At 37.8% G+C, this 25,229-nt stretch overlaps 1 protein-coding gene across 1 annotated transcript in view; it reads left to right on the forward strand.

The window, feature by feature from the left end:
• Positions 1 to 8,306: 8,306 nt before the first annotated feature.
• Positions 8,307 to 25,229, forward strand: part of LYPLAL1 (lysophospholipase like 1) — a 34,476-nt gene continuing 17,553 nt past the window's right edge. The window contains exons 1-2 of the mRNA XM_065938348.1: positions 8,307 to 8,422; positions 13,266 to 13,365. Coding sequence (XP_065794420.1) covers positions 8,329 to 8,422; positions 13,266 to 13,365 — 194 coding nt within the window. The 5' untranslated portion in view covers positions 8,307 to 8,328. The remainder of the gene's footprint in view (positions 8,423 to 13,265; positions 13,366 to 25,229) is intronic.

The following is a 25,229-nucleotide window of genomic DNA, read 5'->3' on the forward strand; positions in this document are numbered from 1 at the left end:
TTCAGTTCCCTGTGGTTGTAGGACTGAGTTTCCCATTTTCTTGTCAGCTATTTTCACATTCTGGAGGCTGCCTGCATTCTTTGGTTTATAGTCCGCCGCCTCCAGCTTGAAAGCCAGCAATGGGGAGTCAAGTCATTCTCAAGGTTTGCATCACCCTTTCTGCATTGTCCCTCCACCAGGTCTTTTGCCTTCCTCGTCTGCTTTCAAAGTCTCCTGTGATCACACAGCAACTAGGCTAGACAAGATCTTTATTTTAACTGGCATTTTAGGGCCATTGTGGGGGAGTGGGAAGTGGGAGACAGGAAAGTAAATAGTCAGATGTGCAAATGCGGGGTTTGTGGTGGCCTGTGTACACCAGAGGAGCAGGTAGGTGGGGCATCTGGGCTCCATAAAGATTGGACAAAGGAAGAGAAGATAGATTTGAGATTTGAAGAATGAATGAGCAAGTGAAGGAGGGGAGAGATACCCCTGGCTGAGAGATCAGAAGGGGAAAAGGGAAAGGGGAAAGGGGCCCAGAGTGGGCACAGCACGTCGGGAGAACTCTTGCTGTTCAACACGATGAAAAGAGTAGAACAGCCTGGTTGTCTCCAAGAATATTCAGGAAAATAAACAGAGGGTGTTCCTGAAGAGTGTTTTGAAAACTGCTTTTGTAAAAGCAAACTTTATATTAGATATAAAAGCACTTCTGAAAGAAAAAACTGTGAGGAATCTTTTACTATCGAGGCACTGGGAATAGAAAGATGGAAAAAATCCAATGTGTCTTCCAAAAGGTCAAAAAAATAGACACTCATTGGAATACAAATTATACCATATTTAATTTGTCTGATATATATAGACTTGGAGGTGTATATCATGCATTCCTAAAATGAAGCATTCCCATAAAAATGACCTCATTTCCTTGTTCTTCCATGCTCAGATATGCAAGTATCATCTTCCAGAAAAGAGTTTTCTAAATAGGGTAACTTGATCTCAAGAGTTTACAGGATAGTCCTTTAGACTGCAGAAAGAAGATATTAAAACTTGTTTATATCTTATTTTTATCCCAAGCTTTCAGATTTCTACTTTTATTTATGTTGCATGTGCATATAATGAATCACTAAATAATACATTATATAACATAAATAAATATAAGCGATATGCTAAAATCTTTTTAGTGACAGAGTATATAATGAAAAAATTCTGGAGACAATCTCTATAGAAGTTAATCATGTTTCTCCTACCGACTAAGCTGGATGATATGATAGTTAGCGCCAGGAGGACAGTGCTAAGGCTTAGCTGAGAATTTAAGTAGAGGCTTCTCATAAGCCCTGCTTGCTGTCAACATTAATTGTTGACAACAATAATCTCGTAGTATCAACATTACGATATTGTCAACATTAATCTCATAATTAAACACCTAAGAGCATAGAGCACCGGAGGTCGACCCTTTTCTAGGGAGTCAGTCGTTTGGTGGGTTCAGAAAACCCCCAAAGTGCACTGGGGGGCGTGTGTGTCCCTTTCACTTGAAGTGGCCCATAACCTTAAGCTGAATCACAATCTCTCTTAAAGGAGACCATGACCATCCCCTCTCCAATATGAGCATCAATTCAACAGCCTTGTCACAGGACAACATCCTACTTGCTCCAATCACATATGCCACATTTTAAGCAACCATCCTTCCTGGATTATGGCTCATTCTTTTCCTTGTCCTTACAACCTAGTTCTTCTTTTCACTCAGGTTCATAACCTAGGTTTGCTTTATTCCTACTGCACAATTTCTTGACAAGGCATTTTGTGATTTTCAAAAAGTCCTGCTTTCCAAGTGAAGCTGGAAACCAGTCTTAATGTTGTCATCCTGGCTTTGGCCTTGTCTGGTTGTCCACACTTCTGGCTCTTCCCGGCTACTGCCAACATTGACCAACATCAGGTATATTTGTTTTGGGTTGTAGAGTTTCACCCTTCTTTCACACTTTTTCTTCAAAATACAACTCAATTAAAAGTATAATTTAACTCCAACAAGTAATATTCAGGATTCCATTCTAGGCATCTCAGGAAGATGAGTAAAATAGGTCTTGCAAGTAAAATAAGTCTTGCATCTAAGGAAATTACAGTTTAGTAGGTAACAGGGCTGACAGGAAAAGTATTTAAATTTAGGTTTTGTATCTCAAAGCAAGGGCACCTTCCACCACACAACACTGACAATTCAGTCTAAATTAGTTTGAAATTGTCTGTCGGTTTGTAGATCTTCAACATTGTTTAATAAAAATTTATCTTTTCACATGTATTCTTATATTCTCTTCTTAAGCCCCGTGAAGGCAAATGAAACAAAATGCATACAAATGAAACTATGTAATGTTTCATGTACTATGTAATGCCAAACTATGTAATGCCAAATTAACTTTCTGAATAACCACTGCCTTAAACTCCTGTTTTGTCCTTTGCATGTATTTACCTAAATAATGACAGTAGCACATAACATAAAATTTACCATCTTAACCATTTTTAAGTGTACAGTTCAGAAGCGCTAAGTATAGTCACATTGCTGTGAAATAAATCTCCAGAGCCTTCTCATCTTCTAAATGTGAAACTCTATACACATTAAGGGTTCCCAGGTGGCGCTAGTGGTAAAGAACCTGCCTGCCAATGCAGGAGACATAAGAACTGCAGGTTCCATCCCTGAGTTGGGAAGATCCCCTGGAGAAGGAAATGGCACCCTACTCCAGTAATCTTGCCTGGAGAATTCCATGGTCAGAGAAGCCTGGTGGGCTACTGTCCACGGGGTCACAAAGAGCTGGACACGACTGAAGCGACTTAGCACAACACACACATACACATTAAACAGCAATGCTTTTTTTCTCACTTGCCCTGGCCCATGGGAACCAGCATTCTAATTTCTGTTTCTATGAATTTGACCACTCTATGTAAAATCATAGAGTATGTGTCCCCTTGTAACTGGCTTATTTCACTCACCATAATGTCCCCAAGGTTCTCTCATGTTGTAGCATGTAACAGGATTTCTTTCCTTTTCAAGGCTGAATAATATTCCATTCTATTATATGTTACTTTGTCTTCACTCATCTCTAGATAGACATTTGGGCTACTTCCACCTCTTGACCATTTTGAATAGTACTACTATAAACAGAGGAGTACAAATATCTCTTCAAGACCCTGCTTTCAGTTATTTTTAATATATTTACTTGTATACATTTTTAACCTATACAAAGAAAATTTTTCCCTTAAAGGCTTACATTTTGCCAGAATTTTGTTTAAAAAAACTCTCTGAAAATATAATTAGACAAAGGAATGGTATTTGCCTTTACAATATGAATTGAAGAAGATTTTACAGCTTCAGTATATTCTAATAAAATATAGATATGACAATAGAAAATCCATTGTCATACCTTTACATAAATATTTTCCATTGATCAATGATAGGGATAGATAGATAACTAGAAAGTAGTTCACTTCAGAATAAATTGCAGTTACTTTATAAATTGCAAAGATGGATTCATATGATCTGATTGTTATTTTAAAAGATCCTTTAAACTCTCTTTTTCCTGGTTTTTAGAAACCATCAGGAAGAAAGTAGAGACTAAAGGTACTAAAATCAGCCACACAAGGAAGAAGGAATATTATATTTGCTGATATTTCTGATACTACTAAACAAAAGTTTGTGCAGTATAATAAAGAGTTTTGAGCCATAATATTAAAAGCATAATTAAATATATTTATAAAAGTGGCATGTGTCATAAATTTAAATTCTTCCATGATCGCAGAATCACAGAACTTGAGAGCTTACCAAGCCCTACTCCTTGATTTCACAGTTGGAAAAACTGGTCCAAAGAGACTAAATGGCCTGTATAATGTTACACAGCTTGTTACTCCTGAAGTTGGAATATCACTTCAATACTCTGTTCATTGCATGCTCTTATGATTACATCTATATTTCATCTGTTCTTAAATGGATGTGGCAGGAGACATAAACGTTCAGACTGTATTAATAGGGAAACTGCTCTTTTTACTTTCCTTTTTTTTTTTTCAAAAAATATACATGTAAGGCAAGCATCATCTTCCCTGCAGCCCATGGGACAGTCTGAAGACTGAACCTTCCCTGCCCTCAAGGGAATGGGATCTCGTTAGGCATTGCTAATAAGTCTTGCTCTGAAATTGAAGAGCCATCAAGATCTGTCATGCAAGAGTAAAGAATGGATGGGAGAGTCCACAGACATTACAAAGATCAATAGAGGGATTTCCAAGAGGAGTATAAGGACTTAGAGAAAGCTGACTAGGAGGTGTCTCCAGAAAGTAGCTTAGGAATATGGGAACTCATCATGGAAAGTGCTCAAAAGGGAGATGATCCCTTTCCTAAAGAAGAGTCATATGACAATGCAGAGAACATTGTTCCAGGGTCCAGTCATATATACTGACACCCAGCCTGTGTTTGAGGCAGAAGCTTGCACTGTCCTCACCCAAGGCCTGTACACTGCTCTGATGTGAATCACTCTGACTGCTAATAATACAGCAGGAGTGATAAGTGCCCATGCTCCAGGACTGTATTCGGTCCGCATTTGAGTAAGTCATGCATCATCCCCACCATGCTGCCTCAGCCTAGCACACAGCGCCCCAGGTGACCGCCTGGTCTGCAAAGACCCCATGTGTGTATAGTGGGGTAGGAACAGTGGGGTAAAGTAGGAGGACTCTTCACATCTTTATCCAGAAGCACTGAACTGAAAAAAATGTAAGGTCCCTAGAATTGAGAAAATGACCATACTAAAGTTTATAATCTCATATAGCCATTCATTTCTAAAAAGTTCAGTTTTATTGTTTAATAAGAATTCAGGACCTTTAAGTGTTTTCTAGTTTTTCTTTCATAAAATGTAAGGAGAAAGTATAAAGGAATTTACTTTGCTAACTTGCAAAATTTACAAAGTTACCTAATGCTGAGACATTCTGTCCACTATGTATCCTTTATAAATGTGTATGTGTGTGTATTTTTCTCTGTCCATTGGAATAATGCAACAGATAAAAACCAACCAATGGAGAGGGTAAGATTTGATGCTCTAGAATGACAAAAGAAAATATAAAAACTGTCTTGTCTTCATGACTAAAGTGATTCCATTTAACTGTGATCATTTGAAAGTACCAAATATACCACTCTAAATGGCTAATCTTTCAAGCTTTTTTAAAAAAACTAATAAATGTGTCCTTAAGGATTTCTAAATATATAGCAGCAAACTAAATGCCAACACTACCATTTATATTTTTAGACCCAAATGGGGCTTAAAACACTGCAAAAAGGGAGGACTGGTTATTGGTTTTTTGTTTTTATTTTGTTTTTGCTTTTATTTACCTGTTGTTCTGAGTTTAAACAATGAAGTTACCAAAAGGGAGTGCATCAGTAAAACGCATATAGATTAGCTGAAAGGAAATGAGTAACAACAGCAGCAACAAAAAGAAGAGATACACAAAGAGTAAAAAAGTGTATGAGCAAAAATCTTCCAAGGATAACTCTTCCCCCAAGTTCAAAAGGGCAAAAGATCCATCATAAAAAGAAGCAAACAACCATCCTGAAACTTAATTACATTTCAAAGTAATGGATGAAAAGACCATGAAAGTTACAAAACAAAGTTACATGAAAGGAACAAAACATTTTTTTCAATAGTTGCCTACCAGATGGCATTTCTAAATACAGTAATCTGAAACCTTCTGTTTGTTCTATAAATAAAGATGAAAGGAATAGCAACAATAGCTAAGCATTGAAATCACTGGAAACAAAGGGGTATTTTGATTAGGTTTGGAAAAATCTGGCTTATTCCAATAAGGATCCTAAATCTGGGAAGGCTCAAATTTTAGGTGAAACTCAGAATCCCAGTATTCAGGTACCTGCTTAAACTTAATGCTCCTTCAAGGTGAACTGGTGCTTATTCAAGGTGTAGGAGCAAATCAGGAATTAAAACCAGGAGACTTGGGGATATCTGAAGAAACACAGAAACTCCTAATCGATAAGACTCTGAAGAGCTACAGTTTAAATCCCAGAAGCACTTTTCTTTTTTTTTTTCCTAAAATAAAATAGTTGGAACATACACTAATTTTTGTGAACTCATGTATAAAATGTATGTAACAGTTAAGGTCCTGGACTTTGGAGTCAGATAGAACCAATATATGAATACAGGCTCTATAAATGACTAGCAGTATGGCCTTGAGCCAAGTTCTTCAGCCCTTTGAGCCTCACTGGCCAAAACAGAGAGTAATAGTATGCAGCTTCGTTACCCATCAGGTTTTATGGCCACCTTAATCAATAGGAATTGATAAGAGGCTGGACAAAAAATTCAGACAAGGCTTTATTGGAGTCCCTGCTGCAGCAGAGGTGAGGAAGAACAAGCAACAGGTTTCCTTGCTCCCCTGCTCATGCAGGCTGGGTGGTGGGAGTCGGGGGAGGTTGGGGGGGGAGGCTAGTGGTAATGAACTAGCTCTTTATATATGGAGAGGGTAGGGGTGTGCCCAGATGTTGGACTGGAAGAGTGGCTTAACTGGTTTGCCTACTCCTTTGATGGTGCTATGTGCAGGAAGTATGTGCAGTCCCCTGCTTTAGCTCCTTCATAAGTGGCAGTTGGTCTTTCTGTATCTTGTTCTCCATAATTTTCCCCAACTGCACATGCACACGGTTATTTTCAGTCCCTTACAGTTTCTTTGTATTAATATTTTGCTGCTGGAGGAGACATCTATCCAGGTGCAAGCACTGCAGGAAAGGGTCCCAGGGCCCAGGTTCCAGCTTGTCTCAGTTTCACAGGAATTTACTTATGACAGTGCTTCACACTTAGTAAGTCCCAGTGAATTTCAGGAGTTTATCACTATTATTAGCAACAATAATCATCATAATTATGCTTCTGATTTTTCTTGTCATTTCAAACGCAGGGGGTAGGGCACAGCAAAATTTTTCAGGCAGTAAATGGAGTTCTAAGAGTAGTCAAAGCCTTACCTGGCATATATCCAGTGGTCTCTCCTATAGCACCACCCTCTTCTCACCCGGCTCTTGAAAGTTATTCAGAATTCAAGTGGGGAAGGCGGTTCTAGAGACAGAAGCAATTTGTGAGAATTGGCTATCAGAGCTCTGTCCATCCCAGCCTTTTCTCCTTAATTACTTTGTTCTCAGTATTCTCTGCTGATGGTCTAGAGACTTGAGAAATGACTCAGCTTTTTTTGATCTGCTTAACTAATGGCATTTAGGGCCATTCCAGTGGACAGCATTGGTATAACATTGTGATAGCATAGAGCTTATCTTGGCATCGGATCCATGAAGATAAGCAGTTTAGTCAACTGGGAGTAACAAAATTACCGTGAGCAAATAAAAGTGGCAACTGCTTAAATATGGTGCAGTCTACAATGAATGGAAGGCTAGTGTTTAAGGGCACTTAAAAGTTCTGCAGTTTCTTGTTGAATTTTACAGGAGGCAGGAGCCACCTGCCGGGGCTGCATGCAAGCCTGCTCAATCATGTTTGACTGTGTGCGTCCTGGACCATAGCCCACCAGGATCCTCTGTCCATGGGATATCCCAGGCAAGAATACTGGAGTGGGTTGCCATTTCCTACTTCAGGGGATCTTCCCATCCCAGGGATTGAACTCACATCTCTTGAGTCTCCTGCATTGCAGGCAGATTCCTTATCCCTGGCACCTCCTGGGAAGCCCCTTCTGGGGCTGAAGCCATCAGTATTAAAAGATTTCTACTGTTAGGACTTGATATAGAAAACTTTTAAGCTATTTTATTTTTTGTATTTTAAAAACTGTGATAAAATCTACACAGCAAAATATTTACCATTTATAAGTGATAAGTTTCAGTGGCATGAAATACAATATATTTCACCATGTAGTAAAACCATCACCACTATTTCTAGAAAATTTTCATCATTCCAAACAAAAACTCTGTACCCATTGAACAATATCTTCTCATTCCCTGCTCCCCTGAGCCCTTGGTAACCACTATTCTCTCTTGATGAATCTGCCTATTTCAGATACTCACATAGGGCTTCCCAAGGGGCCCAGTGGTAAATCATAACACCTATATGTCTCCAAATGAAAACGCAATCTTGAGTTTTAGAACTGCAGTTGAAAATCCTACAGCAAATAAGTAGATCCATTAACCTTACCAAAGGGGTCACCTGTATGACACCAGACCTAGCAAATCCAAACCCTCAGGGCAGCCTAATCAGCCTCAGACTTCGCCCAGAGGCCGGGCTGCGCAGCCCCGCTGCGCAAGCGCGTCTGCAGGCGCGCCCCCTGCGCGCCTACGTGCGCGGGCCCGCAGGACGGCGTAGGGGCGGAGCCCGCGCAGCTCTGGTCCAGGCGGCAGTCATGGCCGCCACGTCGGGCTCAGCACGCCTGCAGCGCTGCATGGTTGCGCCGGCTGGGAGGCACAGCGCCTCGCTGATCTTCCTGCATGGCTCAGGTGCATTACAGCTTTCCGTCCAGGTTACTGCAGCATGGGAAACGGCCCCCTCTTCGGTTCCCCCAGTGTTGCCCTCGTGGAGGCACGGGTGACCTTGCCTCCTTGCTAACCCCCGCGGATGTGGACACAGGAGCTGGTAACCGGTCCACAGCCGTATCCCCTTGTCTTCCTTTTTCGTGTCTTGCGGCCACTGCCCCGCGGTCCTCGCTTCTGGCCTTTGTGCCCCGTCACTTGGTCAGCCCTCTGTTGACATTCTCCATTACAGCGCTTGGCCGCACACATCCCTCCCTGCCACCGCCCGCCCCGTCCCTTCCCCAAGTTTAAACAGAGCAGGTTAGATACGTTTTCTCCTAGAGACAGATACATCATGTAGTACTTTTCAGAGTCAGCTATTAGTGATTTGAGTTGTAGCCGCAGTGGATTATTACTCCTTTCTGTGAGGCACTGTGCCAGGGCTAAAGTGCCCCCCGCCCCCCATATCTCCTTCCCCTTCCTTCTCCTCTTTGCCCGTCTTGTCATTCAGCCCCCAAAATAAAGCGGAGCGCCAGGAGCAGGTTCTTCTTCCACTGCCTGCCTTTCGTAGAGGTACTCAATTCTGTATAGCGTTTCTTACACTCACCTGTAGTTACTCCTGTCTTCCCCGCTTCCCTTCTTTCTCTTTCTCAAGAGATTCAAACTCTTGTTTGAATTTTGCATCCCTAGTGCGACCTGGGGTAAATTCTTGGGAAATGTTTTTTAAAGAAATGAAACGCAGCCTGTGTCCTTAGGGGGCCCACCGAAAGGTAAAAGCAGTTCATTAGTTTTACTCAGCAGTGGAGAGCCCACGATGGCATGATTTACTGCCAAATGAATTTTAAGAGGGGAAAAAAAAATGGTTAGGCATTATCAACGCTTTTGGAAGATGAAGAGCTTGTCAGGTTTGACAGAGGAAGTGGTCTTTGAGCCAAGACTTGTGTAAGCTTAAAGAGGACAGTGATGGTGGAGGGGATTGCAAAGGTACAGGGTGGAAACCTGGAAATACCCTCATTTTTAAAATGAGTCTTGGTAGATTGAATAGTTTGTCCGAGGTTACTTGGCTATTGCAATCAGTGGTGGTAGAATTGGAATTTGAACCCAGATCTGTGACTCCAAATCGGTGCTCTGGAGAGGTGAAGTGAAAAACTTGTGATCTAGTGTTTATCATTTTGGAAATAGAGAAAAAAGGGCCAAAGGTATTTAAAGGGAAATACTTGGCTGATGAAATATACTTAGAAGATGAGAGGCCTAAGATGACAGCAATGCTTATAACTCAGAGACTAATACTAATACTATTTGGGGCTGCAAACAGCAGCCAGAAATAGACACCCAGAAATTCCCCAGTGCTACAGTCCTTTTAATAAATAAATTACTCCACAATATCTTTAGGAAGTACTCTGAGACTTTTCTTTCTTTTCGCCTGGACCACTGTGCTTAAAGTTACTATCCTTACTCCTTTCAGTTTCAAATTGCTGACATTTTAAAATTTGTGACTGTGTGTATCTGAAACCCAGACTTGGACCTGCAATTTTTTTTTCCCTTTGTATTCTCAACAAAGAGTTTATCCAAAGAATCCTGCCACTTATGCAAGTATAATGCAATTCCTATGTATTTTGTGCTCCAACTTACTGGGAATATGATTTTACACTAGACAATGATATAAGTGGTTGTGTTATAGTATATGCTTGACTTCTGATTTATTCAAATGTGGCAAACCAGTTTTAACAACTTCTATACTCTTAGAATCAGGTGCTGGCTTTTTAAGGATTGGCCTTTGTGAATGGATGGATCCATGCTCTTTTGTAGCATTTGGTTTTGCTTTTCAAGGTAGAGAAGTGTTTAGAGGCAGATTTTGGTTTTTTATAAATCTTGAAAACTTGAGGTTCTCTTATAGAATACAACAACCTAGAACATCATGTGTGAATGAATGTGTTATATATAATCAACTTAATTTTAGCATTTCCAGTTACTACAATACAATACCTTCTTTCAAGATGATGAAAGCACGATAGCTTAATTAGCTTTATTTACTTCTCAGGTTAGATTAATTCACGCTGCTATATGCTTCACCTAATGAAATGTCTGTATTTCACACTGAGCTTTAAGATTCACATAGAGCCAAACCCTATATGACTTGTTTTCTCCCCGTATAGTAAGTCTTAGTGAATTGACTGAGTTGGCTCTTACTGAAGTCACCAGTAACCTCTGTGTTGCTAAATATAATGGGCATTTTTAAGTCATCCTTCTATTTGAACTGTCAGCAGCATTCAGCTTTCTTCTGGAAACCCTCCTGGTTCTTTCTGCTGCTGTTTGCTCTGTGGCTTATTTTGCACATTTGTTTTCCTCTCCCTGGCCATTAATGTTGACTTCCTCAGAATTCGACCTCGCTCCTCTTCTCTTATTCCCTCTACATTTTTCTCCCCAGGCTAAATTCCATGCAAGCCCACAGATTCTATTTTTATCTCCATTCATGTGAAACAAATATGCGTCTTCATTTTAGATCTCCTTTGAGCTCTAGACCTGTTTATCCAGTTGCCTAATAGTCATGCATGCATGAATTCATTCACTGAAGAAATACCTATTATGTGGCCACTGTGCAAAGCACTGTTCCTGACTCTGGGCATACAACAATGAACAAAACAACAGAAAGCCTTGCTCTCAAGGGCCTTTCACTCTACTGGAGGAAGTGTTAATGGTAAAAGATAGTACATTCCTCGGAAAGAAAGAAGCCAAGATTAGGAAAAGGAGATGTATGATGGGATTACAGCTGTAAATAAGGTGATCAGAATAGATTTCATATAGATAATATTTTAGCTGCTAGACTTGAGTGAATCATGTGAATATTGGGTTAGACTGTACAGACAAGGGGAAGACTAGGAACATTCAAGGAATGGCAGAAAGGCTAGGATGCCTAGAGTGATAGGAGCAGGAAAAGACACCTGAGGAGGATTCTGGCGGCACATAGTGCGGGGCAGCGGTCAGCAGACTTATGTAAAGGGTCGGGTAGTGACCATTTTAGGTTTTGTGGGTCGCATAAATTCTCCACATATTTTTCTTTTTCTCTTCTGTTTTCTCCTTTTTCTTTGTTTTTTTCTTTTAATTCTTTAAAAAGCCTTTCTTAGCTCTCAGCCCTCAGGGACCTGGATTTTGTCCTCCAGCTGGCTGTGGTTGGCTCAGAGCTTGGTACCTCATACTTGGTGTCTGCAGACCTGCTGCTTCCTGTGTTTCCTCTCTGGCCAAACACTTTTGCTGTCAGCCTTGAAACCTGTCATGATTGACCGCTGGTAACTAATCTGTTTCCAGTTTCTGTAAATTTCATCGACTTCCCTGGTGGCTCAGTGGTCAAATCCACCTGCCGATGCAGGAGATGTTAATTTCATCTCCTTATTATGTCTAGTATCTATTTCTATTGACTCCATAGTCTAATCAACTGTCATCTGAACAGCAGCCACCTGACTGATCCTTCCACATCTCTGTCCTCCTTCAGGCCTGTCTTCACACAGCTTCCAGAATAAGGATTCCAGAATAATCCTTAGAAGTGTGCCCCCTTTCTGCAAAAAATGACCTTCTCGGTTTCTCCATGTTCTCACTGCTCTTCCTCTCGTTTTCTGCCTTTCAGTTCTCGACGCATACTGCTCCTTCCTGTACGGGGTTTCAGCATCTGCCTGTGCTGTCTGAGCTGCTTTTCCTTCTGTACTTGACTCTTCACCGTCTCACAGATCTCAGTTCAAACCATTCCACAGCTATCTACTGGGTGCCTAGTTTGTGGCAGTCCTGTTTTAGGCATCCGATGAACAAATAACTCAGTAGCTAAACACAAAATGCACCATTCCTTGTGGAGCTTATATTCTAATGAAGTTGTCTCTGAATCTTGTTGGGGGTAATTCCGAATATAAGAAATCCTTGAAGCACCAAGGGTCTTTCTTTTGCAGTGGTTACATTTGCAGCCACTTTCTTTTGCATTTCTGTACATGGTTATTTGACTGATGTCTGTTTCTCACAATAAACTGTATACTCCATGAGTGCAGGAATTCTTTCTCCCCATCACCTTTCTGTCCCTGCCTCTCTAGCAGTAAGAATAGTGTCTCACACATTAATAGGTATTCAGTAGATATTTTTAAAATTGCTATCTTAATGAATTGATTGATTACAAACTAAGAGTTGTTAACTTGAAATTTTTCTCTTTAAGACTACCTAAAGTGAACCTAGTTTAATTTTTTAATGGAAATACATGTATATCAGTTCTTGCATGAGGCTTGGTTATTTTTCAGCCTTGGGATGTATGATCATTTATGTAAACATATTGTCAAAATTAATTTTTCATTTTTTCAAGTTCAAAAATAAAAGTATGCTAAATACATCTTTTGAAGGAATTTGTTTTAACCAAGAAAATTGTTTTAGGTTGTTCCAATTACGAAAGTTTATAAGCACTTTAGGAATTTACTATTTTTAAGAATAAAATAAGAAATGACAGTGTTTGAAATCAAATATGGAATTTTTTTTAGAAAAATCTGTTTAATTTATTTATACCTATTATATCATGTAAACAGATGGGGAAATTTAAAAAATAAAGCTTAAAGAGGGCTTTAAAGTGATCAGTGGGTGGAGTCAGGAGTAAAATAATCAGAATTATTTCTAACTATTGATGCTTGATCAGTTAGTTCACATTGATAAGTCGGTTTCTGTACAATTTATTTATGAAGAGTTTTTATTTCTTGTTCCAGCCTATGTGACCTGAAAATTATAGATTGCTTTTAAATACACTGTTCTGTCAAAACACTGTGCTGGCAAAATGTTTTAACTTAATCTAGACTTTGTGATTCATCAGGTGATTCTGGACAAGGATTGAGAACGTGGATCAAGCAAGTTTTAAATCAAGATTTAGCATTCCAGCACATAAAAGTTATCTATCCAACAGCTCCTCCCAGGTATGTGGTCATTTAAATCATTACTCAGTATAACTCTGTGGCATAAAATATATATATATTTATGTGTATATGTATATATGTATATACATATATACATGTATGTGTATATATATATATGTATATGTATGTATATGTGTATACACACAGCAGCTGGATGGTTTTTCAGCTTAATTCTGTATTTAAAATATTTTAAATTGGGACAGAACAATTTTTTAATTCATTGTTTATCTGAAATGAAAATGTAACTGGTATCCTATGTTTTATCTACAATTCCACCTACTTGTTACTCCCTGAGTTTGACTCAGTTTGGGATGTGTTCACAGCAGAAAGATTTTTTTTATATTTTAAAAGCTTCATTCTAGCATGAGTTTTAGTACACATCCAAAAGTGAGATCTGATAGTCTAACCATCATGAAAGCCTGATTCAGGACATTTGTGAAAATGTAAGACTTGCAATCAATTCGGTGTAGATATATAGAGCAGATAATGGGAGAAACTGAAAATTAGGGGGGATAGGAAGGCAGTGATATTGAGATAGGAAACCTAAAAGAAGATGGTACATTCAGTGATTGATTATGCAGTGCTTTATATGAGGCATTTTTAATTTAGCACACTGGCAGGGTGTTCATAAAATAGCATCAATTAGAAGGACTTTACAGAAATTGATATAATTAAGGATACTGTTCTAGGAATGTGTAAGTATGGATATTTATATCAATACTGATATTTTCACCGTGTAATGACTTAACTACTGACATGAGTTTTTTAAAAGTATGTTTTGTTGCAGTAAATGACATAAGAAGTGTAGTTCCTAAGAGTTTGCAGTTATTCATTCTAGGACCTGACCAGTAGTAGGATTAATCTAGAGTGAGCATGCGGTCACTTGCTGTCTGTGAAGCCTCATGGACCACTTTTCACCAGCAGGTCCCAAATCGAGGAAGCCTGCAGGGACACTGAGTCTGTAGTTTTTAGTTTGGATTCCAAACCTTAGAAGGCTGTTTGTATGTTATTAGAAGAATCTGGCATTTACAGTGTACTCTGCTGTTTCAAGGTCCCTGACTGATACTCCAAACAGTCTGCTCTGTTTAGGCAAGGAGTTTGGGCACAGATTTATTGACCTTGCTTTTGTACCATAATGTGGCCTCATTTGGTAGCACCAAGTAGCTGCTGCTTCGCATCTGTTGTAACACTTCTCTTGTGCTGCCCATAGAAAGTCTTATGTCATCTCCTTTGTTTACTATCTTTTAAATAGCATCAGGAGGCAGTGGTGGATGCATGCCTTTCTTAACTCTCTTTTTTAATGAATTTGTACTTGATAAAAGTTAATTTTAATACTGCGGCAAATTTTCATGCTTTGACATTTTCCTTCACACTTTCTGACATTGTCCAAATTTTATAGTGTTTATTTTCTCTCCTGTTTTTCCTTCCATCACCTGCAAACCTGGAAGTTTTTCTCTACTGTAGTATTTTGTTGACTAAGTTATTCCTCCCAGAGTATGCTGAAAATATGATCTGGCCTTTTAAATCTTTCCATTGATGCCACCTAATTGGTATGCAGGGTTAAATGACCTGTTCACCACAGTTTTGTCCTAGAATGGATCTAGTCTCCCATCTTTGAAATGATGCTTCCTGTTATGTAACTTCACCCAAGCTAGATATTTATGGAAATGAGTAAGAATGAGATGTTGAAGCAGGTTTAGCTGTGTTGGCTCTGATTTGGAATGCCAAACATATTTCCACAGAGGTTAGAGCAGTTTACACTGTTACCAGCAATGCTTGACAGTTCCCATTCATTTCACATCCACATAAACAATTTCCACTGTCAGTCTTTTTAACTTTAGCCAATCTAGTAGCTGTGTAGTAGTATCCTCTGCTTTTCATTTGTAGTTCTCTTATGCTCATGATACTGAGTGTTATTTCTTATATTTGTTGAGCATTTGTATATCCTCAAAAGAAACATCCACTCATATTGTTTGCCCATGTTTTTATATGTCTTTTACTTATTAATTTATTAAAGCATTTATCTTTTTTAAAACAGATTCAAGCATCTTGTCCCTGTCTGGTTTGCATTTTCACTCCTGTGATGACATCTTATGACCAGAAGTCCTAGTATGTTTCCTTACAAGTAAAATTTACAGTGAAACGCAAATGCCTTAAGCATACAGGTCAATCCGTTTTCATAAATATATGCTCTTGTTTAATTGCTTCAATTACGAGAACGTTTCCATCACCCGAGAAAGTTTTCTTATGCCTCCTTCCAGTTTGTTCCTACCACGCATAGATTACCATTGTTCTGATTTCTATCACCGGAGCATAGTTTTGCCAGTTGTTGAATTTCAACTAAATGGGATAATTTAACCTTCTGTGTCTGTCTGCTTTCACTCAACACAGTGTTTATGTGCCTATCAGTAGTTCATTTAAAAATCTTTGATTAGATGTTGTGTGAATATACCACACATTTATGTATGCATTCTACTGTTGATAGACATTTGGGTTATTTCCAGTTTTTAAAAACAATGATTATCATTGCTGTAAGCTCTTTTGTGTAAGTCTTTTTGTGAACATGTTTTAATAATAATAATAATCTTATCTAGAGTGTTCTATTTCATTGGTCTGTTTATCTAGTTTTATGCCAATACAAAAACAGTTGATTAATACAATTTTATAGCAAATGTTGAAATCAAGTGATATAAGTTCATTTTCAGCATTTTTCATTCTAGGTTCTTTGCATTTGTTGTAAATTTTAGAATCCACTTACCAATTTGACAGAATACCTGTTTGGATTTTGATTAGAATTGCATGTAATCCATAGCATGTTTATTTACAGGAAATTAACATGGTATGTCCCCATTTTAGATCTTTGTCCTTTTCTTTCAGCAGTGATATAGAATTTTCAGTAGAGAGGTCTTTTGCTAAATTTAGTCACAAATATTTCATGTTTTTTCATTGTATTGTAAATAGAATTTTTAAAAAGTTTAGACTTCTAATTTGATTGTTGCAAGTCCATAGAAACACTTTTAAATTTTCTTTTATTAAAGTGTAGTTGATTTACAGTGCTGTAACAGTCTCTGCTACAGCGTGGTGACTCAGTTATGTACATAAACACATTCTTCTATGATTTTTTCCATTATGGTTTATCACATGATATTGAATATAGTTCCCTGTACTCTATATAAGAAACACATTTTTGGATCTTACTCTTATGTCTTGCTGTCTTCCTAAATTCACTTATTTCTAGTAATTATCTAGTAGATCCTTTATGTTTTTTGTGTAAATGATCATACTGCCTGTAAATAAAGGCAGTGTTCCTTTTTCCTTCCCAATCATCTTTTTACTTTATCATCTTGTGTCATTGTGCTTATTTGAACGTCTGATAAAGTGTTTAATAGAATCAACGAATGCCTTCTTGTATAATCTTAGAGGGGAAGAATTCAGTATTTCACCATTAAGTATGATATTGTAACAGGTTTTTTTCTGTGCACCTTTTAGGGAAATTTATTTCTTTGCCTAATTGGCTGAGTTTTTTTTTCTGAATTGGTTAAATCATTTTTCTGTATTTTTTGAGATAATCGTGGTTTTCATCTTTCATTTTGTTACATTGGTGGACTTTCAAATGTTAAACCACCCTTTCATTCTTGGCTTAAACCCCACTTGGTTATAATGTATTATTTGTTTTATGTGTAGCTTAATTTGATTTGCTAGGATTTTGTTGAGAAATTTTAATCTGCATTCATGAGGGATATTGATCTGTAGTTTTCTCTTATAAAGTTTTGTTATCTAGATTATACTGTCTCTTTTTATTTTATTTTTATTACTTTTTGGCCATGCCATGTACTTGCAGGATCTTGGTTTCCCAACCAGAGACTGAACCCAGGCCCTCAATAGGGAAAGCACTGAGTCCTAACCACTGGACAGCCAGGGAATTCCCAAGATCTCTTAAAATGTGTTAGAAAATGTTACCTTCCTGTTTTCTGAGTTTGTATTACTTTTTCCTCCAGTGTTCAGTAAAATTCACTAGTGAAATTATTTGGACCTGAAGTTTTCTTCTGTGAAAGTTTTGATAATAAATTCAGTTTCTTTCATATAATGAGAATATTCAGATTTTCTGTTTCTTTCTGTATCAGTTTTGATCATTTGTGTTTCTCATGGAATTTGTATCTTTTATCTAATTTACCAAATTTATTGATATAAAGTTGTTCATGATATTCTTTTTTAATGCTGTTAGGATTTGTGCCGATATTTTTTATTCATTACCAATATTAATAATTTATATCTTTTTTTCTTGCTTTATCTTGTCAAAGCGTTATTAATTTTGTTAATCTTTTCTTAGAGATAGTTTTGGCTTGGTTATTTTGTGCTCTTTTTCTGTTATTTATATTTGCTTTTACATTTGTTATTTCCTTCCTTCTATTTATATTAAAGCTCTAAATTTCTCTCTTATCACTGCCTTAGGTAATTCCCACTAATTTTCTCTCTTGTATTTTTAATATATTGAAATCTTTTCTATGCACTCACGAAAGTGAAAGTGTTAGTTGCTCAATGGTGTCTGACTCTGCATCCCCATGGTCTGTAGACCGACAGGTTCCTCTGTCCATGGAACTCTCTAGGCAAGAATACTAGAGTGGGGTGCCATTTCCGTCTCTGAAAGAATACTGGAGTCAGTTGCCATGCCCTCCTCCAGGGGATCTTAAAGCACCCCAAACAACAGTTGTAGTGTGGTCATCTATCCGTGGGTTAGAAATTCAGAAAAGGCACAGTGCTAATGTCTTGCTTCTGTTCTGTGAAAACTGGGGCCTCTGCTGGGAAGACTTGAAGTCTGGGCATGACTAGAATCATCTGAAGATTCGCTTGTATCTGGCACTTAGTACTCGATAATATCTGGGATCTTCCTTTGCTCCTTCGGTCTTGTTACCATAACAACTACATGAGTTTTTACTGTCTGATGTCTTGGACATCCTGGCAGCATGGAAGCTGATGTCCAAGAGCAGATGCACTAAGGAGAACCAGAAGGAACCTGTGTTGCCTTTTAAGACCTAGTCTTAGAAGAAGTTGCTTAGTGCTATGTCCTCTCTAGTCGGAGGACCACTCAGAGTCAAGGAGAGAGACGTTGACTCTACCTCTTGATGGGAGCATCTGAGTCACATTGTAAGAAGAGCATGTGGGATGAAAGATAACTTTTCTGGCCAGATATGGAAAACAAGAGTTCTGCAAGCTTCTCTAACCCATAAATTATTTAGAAACATGTTGTTAACGTCCCAGTATTTGGGGTCTTTCTAGGTGTTCTCCTGCTAGATTCCTGATTTTGTTTCTGTTGCTGCCGGTATTCTGTACAGCTTCATTCTTTTGATGCTCACTGGCACTTGGATCACAATGGGTATGTGGTCTCTCTCGGTGACTCATCGTGTGTAGGGTTCGATAGAGTTCAGTAGTTCAAGGTGATTATACTAAATTTTATATTTTTATTTTAAATTTTTATGTTTTCTTAGTGATTCCAAGTCATTTTATTAGTTACCACAGAATGGGTGTTGTTATCTCCAACTGTGATTTTAGATTGTTCTGTTTCTCCCTTTGGTTCTGCCAGTTTTTCTCTAATGGTTTTTAAGCTGTTTGAGGTACATTCCCAGGCAGGTTTACTGTCCTCCTCATTAAGAGCTACTTTTATCTTATAAAATGCTCATTTTTCAATCTCTGGTAATGCTTTGAACTGTATTTTGTTTAATAATCATATAGGATTTATCAGCTTTTCTATGTTTACTGTTTGTATAGCGTATGTCTTTTTAATCTTTTTACTTTTAACATCTATGCCATTATTTTTAAGATTTATTTCTGATATATAACATAATTTGGGCTTTGTTTTTTCCTTAATCAATCTAGCAGTTTATGTCTTTTAAGTGATTTATTTGGACCATTTGCATTTATTGTAACTATTGCTATGTGTGCATTTAAATTTATTGCTTTTTATTTCTCTTTTTCCCTTTTCCATCTTTTTTTGGATTTAAGAAAATTAATACTGTATTATCATTTATAGTTTTTTTCTTATTGTTCTAAAGACTGTAAGATATATATCACACCTTTTACCTACCTAGAGTTAGTTTTTTTACCACTTTTCACAAAATGTAGAAGCCTTATGACCATATAGCTTCCTTTATCTTCCCCTCCTTAATGTATACATGCTGCTTGTTACGTGTGTTTTATCAGCATACGTTGAAAACTGTCAAACAAGGTTATAGCTTTCGCTTCTAACAGTCAGACATGCGTTAAAGAACTTAAGAGAACAGTGGTCTATTCTGCTCACACCCCGTTATGGCCTCTTACAGCAGATCAGTGTGTTTCGATTAAACTGTGAATTGCCACTCTGACTATAAGGTATTCCTTTTCTCAGTCCTATTTAATAGATGTTTTTAATCAGCTGAGTTAGGGCATACTCAGTAAAAGTCAGCATTTAGCTGCTGTGTTGATTTAAATGGAAAATGTTGCTTCATTGTTTTATTACGTTAATTTAGACTATATTTAATTGAAGTGCTCAATAAAGATTTTTATTTTTGTGACATACTTTAGCTGTATTTGTAATTAGAGGTTCTTGTTGGTTTGAGTTTACTAGTAGAATTTCCATTTTAAAAACAATAATTTTTAATAAGCTATTAATAATTTATATGATACAGTTTCTTAGTGTTTTGAAAAATTCTAAAAGTAACAAGATTCAGTCAGTCGTGCTTCTACTATTTTTCCACGTGAAGTGCATGTTTATATTTTTCAGCAAGCTTATATTCTGAAACAAGGTTAGGCACTTTTGATTTAGGTTTAGTAGTAATAGCTCATCTTCACTCCATCACTTAGGATTCATACCTGAAGCATGATATTAGGAGATCTGTCTCCTGATAACAGTGGATCTGTACTGCAAGTACACTTCACTGGCAAGAAACTGTCCTAAAAGAATGCTATTTTGAAGAAGTAGTTTACTTCTTTGTAAGTATTTTAAGTATTAAGTATCTATTAGTATGTTATTAAGTATCTATTAATATGTTATTGGGCTTCTCTCATAGCTCAGTTGGTAAAGAATCTGCCTGCAATGCAGGAGATCTGGGTTGGATTCCTGGGTTGGGAAGATCCCCTGGAGAAGGAAATGGCAACCCATTCCGGTATTCTTGCCTGGAGAATGCCATGGACAGAGGAGCCTGGCAGGCTACAGTCCATGGGATCATAAGAGTTAGACATGTGTTCTAAGTATGTTATTCCTTAGAAATACGTCCTTTTAAAAAATCAACAAAAGAAAAATTTGACCCTTTTCTAGAAATCACAGAATGGATTTTTACAAGAATTAAAAGATATGCAGAGCAAAGCTCAATAATTTTAGGTATCTTTATTATTTCTCACTGACAAAAATTATTCCCAAATCATAAATGCTTATTGACATGCATCGTTCAACAAATATACCTGTTCTTGGCACTAGGGGTAATCACTGTGGAAAGGGGCATTCCAGGGAGAGGAAATGTCAGGTGCTAAGTCCTTGGGTCAGTAGTGGGGCGGTTCTGAGGAGAGCCGAGGCGAGTGTGACTGGAACCTAGGGAGTCGTGGGGAGAGCAGTGAGATAGGGCAGAGGGGGAGCCTGGGGCCTACAGACGGGGTCTGAGAGGTTGTGAATGACCTTTCGATTTTATGACTCTCAGGGAACAAAACTTGGTGACAAGCTGAATGGCAGCTTCTTTTCTTTTCATAGGCCTTGAACATCTATTCCAGCTTAATATTTTACCAGTGTGTAATGGTTTGATTGATCGATTAGTTGAGAAGCCACACATACGTTCTTTGCCAAATATACTTATTTATGGTAATAATGTCTGAACTGTCTTATGCCAGCTAATGAAGTGATTTATTTGAGGAAGAAGACGAATGAGTATACCATATGTGCCAGTTTGTTTAGCTGCTTTAAAAAACAATCTTACTTTCATGCTTTACTGAAAAAGACTATTCTACCATCTTTGGAGAATTATGCATTCTTAATTGTTTTCTTAACAAAAAGATCTAAATTATTCTTTGTCTCATCACATTTTCCTTATTATCTCCCTTTGGACAGAATTAGTTTTGTTAGAGAACTGAGAGAACAAAAAGCTGCTAAATTGGTAAAACTTACATTCTATGGAGCATCTATCTCTAATTAAGTAAGGCACTGTCAAAGACAAAAAGTGTCATTTTTTTCTATTAATGGCTGAGTTCCCAGAATGATTCATATTTTAGCCTATGATATCATCCTTATTTAAGTGCTTAGACAGACAAGTAAACACTTAAGAGAAATAGAATAAAATGAAAAGGGAAGTAGAAATAAGTCACAAGAGTACCAGTCCAGTTCAGGCTTTAGCCCGAGTGTTGTATATTGTTTTCATTCAGAAGATCATTGTGGTTTTAGTGGCAGTTTCATTGGTTTGGGATTTAATTTTGTCTAACGGTGACATTAATGCTATATGGAAAGCACCTGCTTTTATTTTCTGAGTCCTGCTAAGAAAGTTAATCCTGAGACGGGATTCTGGGAGGAGGGGTGGATGGAATGCTTTCTCCCCTTCTGATTCCAATTTATCTCCCTGTCTTGAGCCAAGCAGCTTCTGAAGTCAGAAGGCCTACAGGAATGAGGGAGAATTAGGCTTTGCAGGAGGAGTCCCCATACAGAGCTGTGGGATTTTATCTCACCCACTGAGAACCTGGGGGTTGATGCAGGAGAAGCCTTAGGTAAGGCCCAGAATGTGGCAGATCCTGGAAAGAGTGCAGTCTGCAAAAATCTTCACTCCTCCCAGATTCAGGTCATAAAATGTTAACTCCCAGGCAATAATGCAATATTAGTTAAAGTCCCACAAAGGACTTTTAAAGGGGATTATTTGAAATTATTTTAAAATTTACTAAATATTGGATTACTATTTCTTAGAGAATGAAGATGAGATACCTAAGAATAGGCAGGACAAGTCTGAGAGACACGTGGTAGTGATGGTAGGGAGGGGGGACCTCCTGACTCACCCTCAGAACTTACTCTACAACCATCGATGTCTCAGTGTGGTCCCAGCACAGGCGTAGATCAGTAAATCAGTGGAACAAAATAGAGCCTTTCTCAACCAGAGTTCTTCCAGTGAGTTACAAAACAGAGAAAATGACTTGTCATTTTCTTGATTTTCGCCAAGGATAGAGCTAGTGCTTTTCTAGATGCTTTGGAGAGAAGTCCATTCATTATATGTAGTAAATGTATTCGGCATCACGGTTTAGTTCTCTTATAGAACCTATGGCGAGAGAGACGAGCTTCTTCAGAACTACAGTATGGCAGAGGTAAATTCTCGTAACGGTGAACTTCACCTTTATGAGAAAAGGTGTTTTGTTTTTGTAGCAGTGCAGGCACAATTGGCACATAGGGAGAAAATGAATTTCAACCCTTGGGTCACATCATGCAGGAAATAAATTCCAGAAAAATTCAAAACTTAGATGTAAAAATGAAAACAAAAATCTTAGAAGATAATCTTGGATTCTACATGTAATAATGTATGAATTGTGCATACCTTAAATAAATCAGAATACCCAAAATTTTAGTTTAATTTAATTCAGTTTAATTTAAAATTATACCTCTCAGAGTACATCAACTGTGAAGTCTTTGATTTGGCTTAATAAAAGATACTTTATATACCTAAGTCAATATGCAGAAATCTATTTGGAAAAAATACTTGAAATACAAGTGAATAATATTTAGGTGAATAATATACAGATACACTTTGAAACTAGTGAGAAAAAAATCAAAATTCCAATAGGAAAAAAATAGCCAGTGATATGAATAAGTAATTCCTTCACACAGAGTTCTGAAAAGGCATCACTAATCTATAGAGGCTGCATTGGAAGTGAATGGGATTCGCTTGCAAGTGGACAGGATGGAGTTTTCTGAAGTAAAGAAAATATTCTGTATCACTATGGAAGTACTTTGTCAGAAGTCTTTGAACTGTGTGTTTAAAAGGTATACATTTATATATGTAAATTATATCTCAGTAAAGTTGATTTTAAAGGTGTAGTTACTACCTTTCATTGGTAATGTTTTAAAGTATGTTAACTATCGTAATTAGAGCTGTTGGGCAAAAACGTGTTCTCTGACTTTTCTTGTAGAAAGGTGAATTTTTAGAGCCTTCATGGAAGCAATTCTGAAACCTCTATTAAGATAAAATTATCAAATTATACCTCTCAGTCCAGTAGGCCTATTCCACAAACTCTGTTCCATAGAATAAAAATCTAAGTACGTAAAAACATGTACGCAAATATGTTTAATGCAGAACTGCTCTTAGTGGCTAAAACTTGGGTATCAAATAAATGCCCATTTGTAAGTGAGTAGCTGATTAAATTATGGAGCATCTTAATTACAAGATACTATATAGCTATTTTAAAAGATGGGTAAGAACTACATCACATGAAAGGGTTTCCATGAGGTATTGTTAAAGGAGAAAAGTATAATGCACATAAGAAAACCAGATAGGCTTATTTCATTTTTGAAAAGCATATAGTGCTGTTAAAAAACAAATACAATGTAAAGAAGCATCTTTTAATATATGTGCAGGAAAAGCATTGAGGGATATATTCGAGAAGGTTGACATAGTTTACCCAGTGTGAAGGGCGAGATATGTGAGGGGGTAGGAGAGGAGAAGAATAGGGAGATAAGGGGAAAAAAAGTAGGACAGTCAGCATCAGAGCAGAACACGCGCAGACGAAGTATCCCATGTTTGCAGCATTTCATACATGTGCATAAATTAGGCCCCGATGGCTCAGTGGGTGAGAGGTCCACCTGCAATGCCGGAGACACAGGCAGTGCGGGTTTGATCCCTGGGAAGGAAATGGCAACCCACTCCTGTATCCTCACCTGAAAAATCCCATGGGCAGAAGAGCCTGGTGGGCTATATTCCATGGGGCTGCAGAGAGTCGGACACCACTTAAGCGACTGAGCACAGCCCAGCATAAACTAGGAGAGAACGTTAGGGTTTTATGTGCTGGCATATCGATACTGGTAATATGCATTCACAGTGCAGAAAGTATGCCACAGAGTGAAGTGTGTAACACAGTTATATTTTAGTAGATGAAAGAATCTCTTCAGATGAGTTCTTGTTAAGTCTGAGTCGGAGCAACTCTCTTGTTTCTAGATTTCTTTCGCTTTCTCCGAGAAAGTTTCCAGAATAGTTCTCTTGACTTTTAGGTTCCTCAAGTGGATATCCATTTATTTTGGAGAGTTAAGACTAAAACAGAGCAACACTTGTATGGTTTTCCTGTTCCCTTCCACACCACACCATTGATAGTATTAATTGGATGTTTCCCACAGTCAGATCTGCATAGACTGCAGAGTTCTTTTGCTACCATGGATGACAGAATGAAAATTGAATAGCTCTAGCTGCTTGGATTTGCAGTTGATTCCACTTGGTTTTTCACTAAAGAATATGCAAGGAAGCACAATCAGGTCTCAGCTGGTGTCTTTTAGCCCTCCATTTTTTTGTTCTGGCTATACATTTTATGCTTTTATTTCACTGCCTCTGGACGGTGAGAATATATAGCTAATTTGAGATGGGGCAAAGCAATAGACATGTTGATCTAGAAGAAACCCTGCATCTGTGGTCAGCATTGCTTTAGATTTCTTTCAAATTATAGTGTATACTTCTGTCACTGTTTGAATTTTCTGTGGCCTTCTTACTTAGAACATAAAACCCATTTTTCACTGTCTCATAAATAGAAAGCAAGATTTGCTAAGTGAAGAGCTGTATCTTTTGTTGAACTATCCTGTTCCTCATCTTTGAGAAACCATTGGTTCTCCATGTGTGTCATAAATATTTATATCTATATCTCCCCATAAACTTCTCTGTGTTTGCTAC

This window comes from Muntiacus reevesi, chromosome 5, assembly GCF_963930625.1.
Source record: "Muntiacus reevesi chromosome 5, mMunRee1.1, whole genome shotgun sequence".
Classification (NCBI taxonomy): domain Eukaryota; kingdom Metazoa; phylum Chordata; class Mammalia; order Artiodactyla; family Cervidae; genus Muntiacus; species Muntiacus reevesi.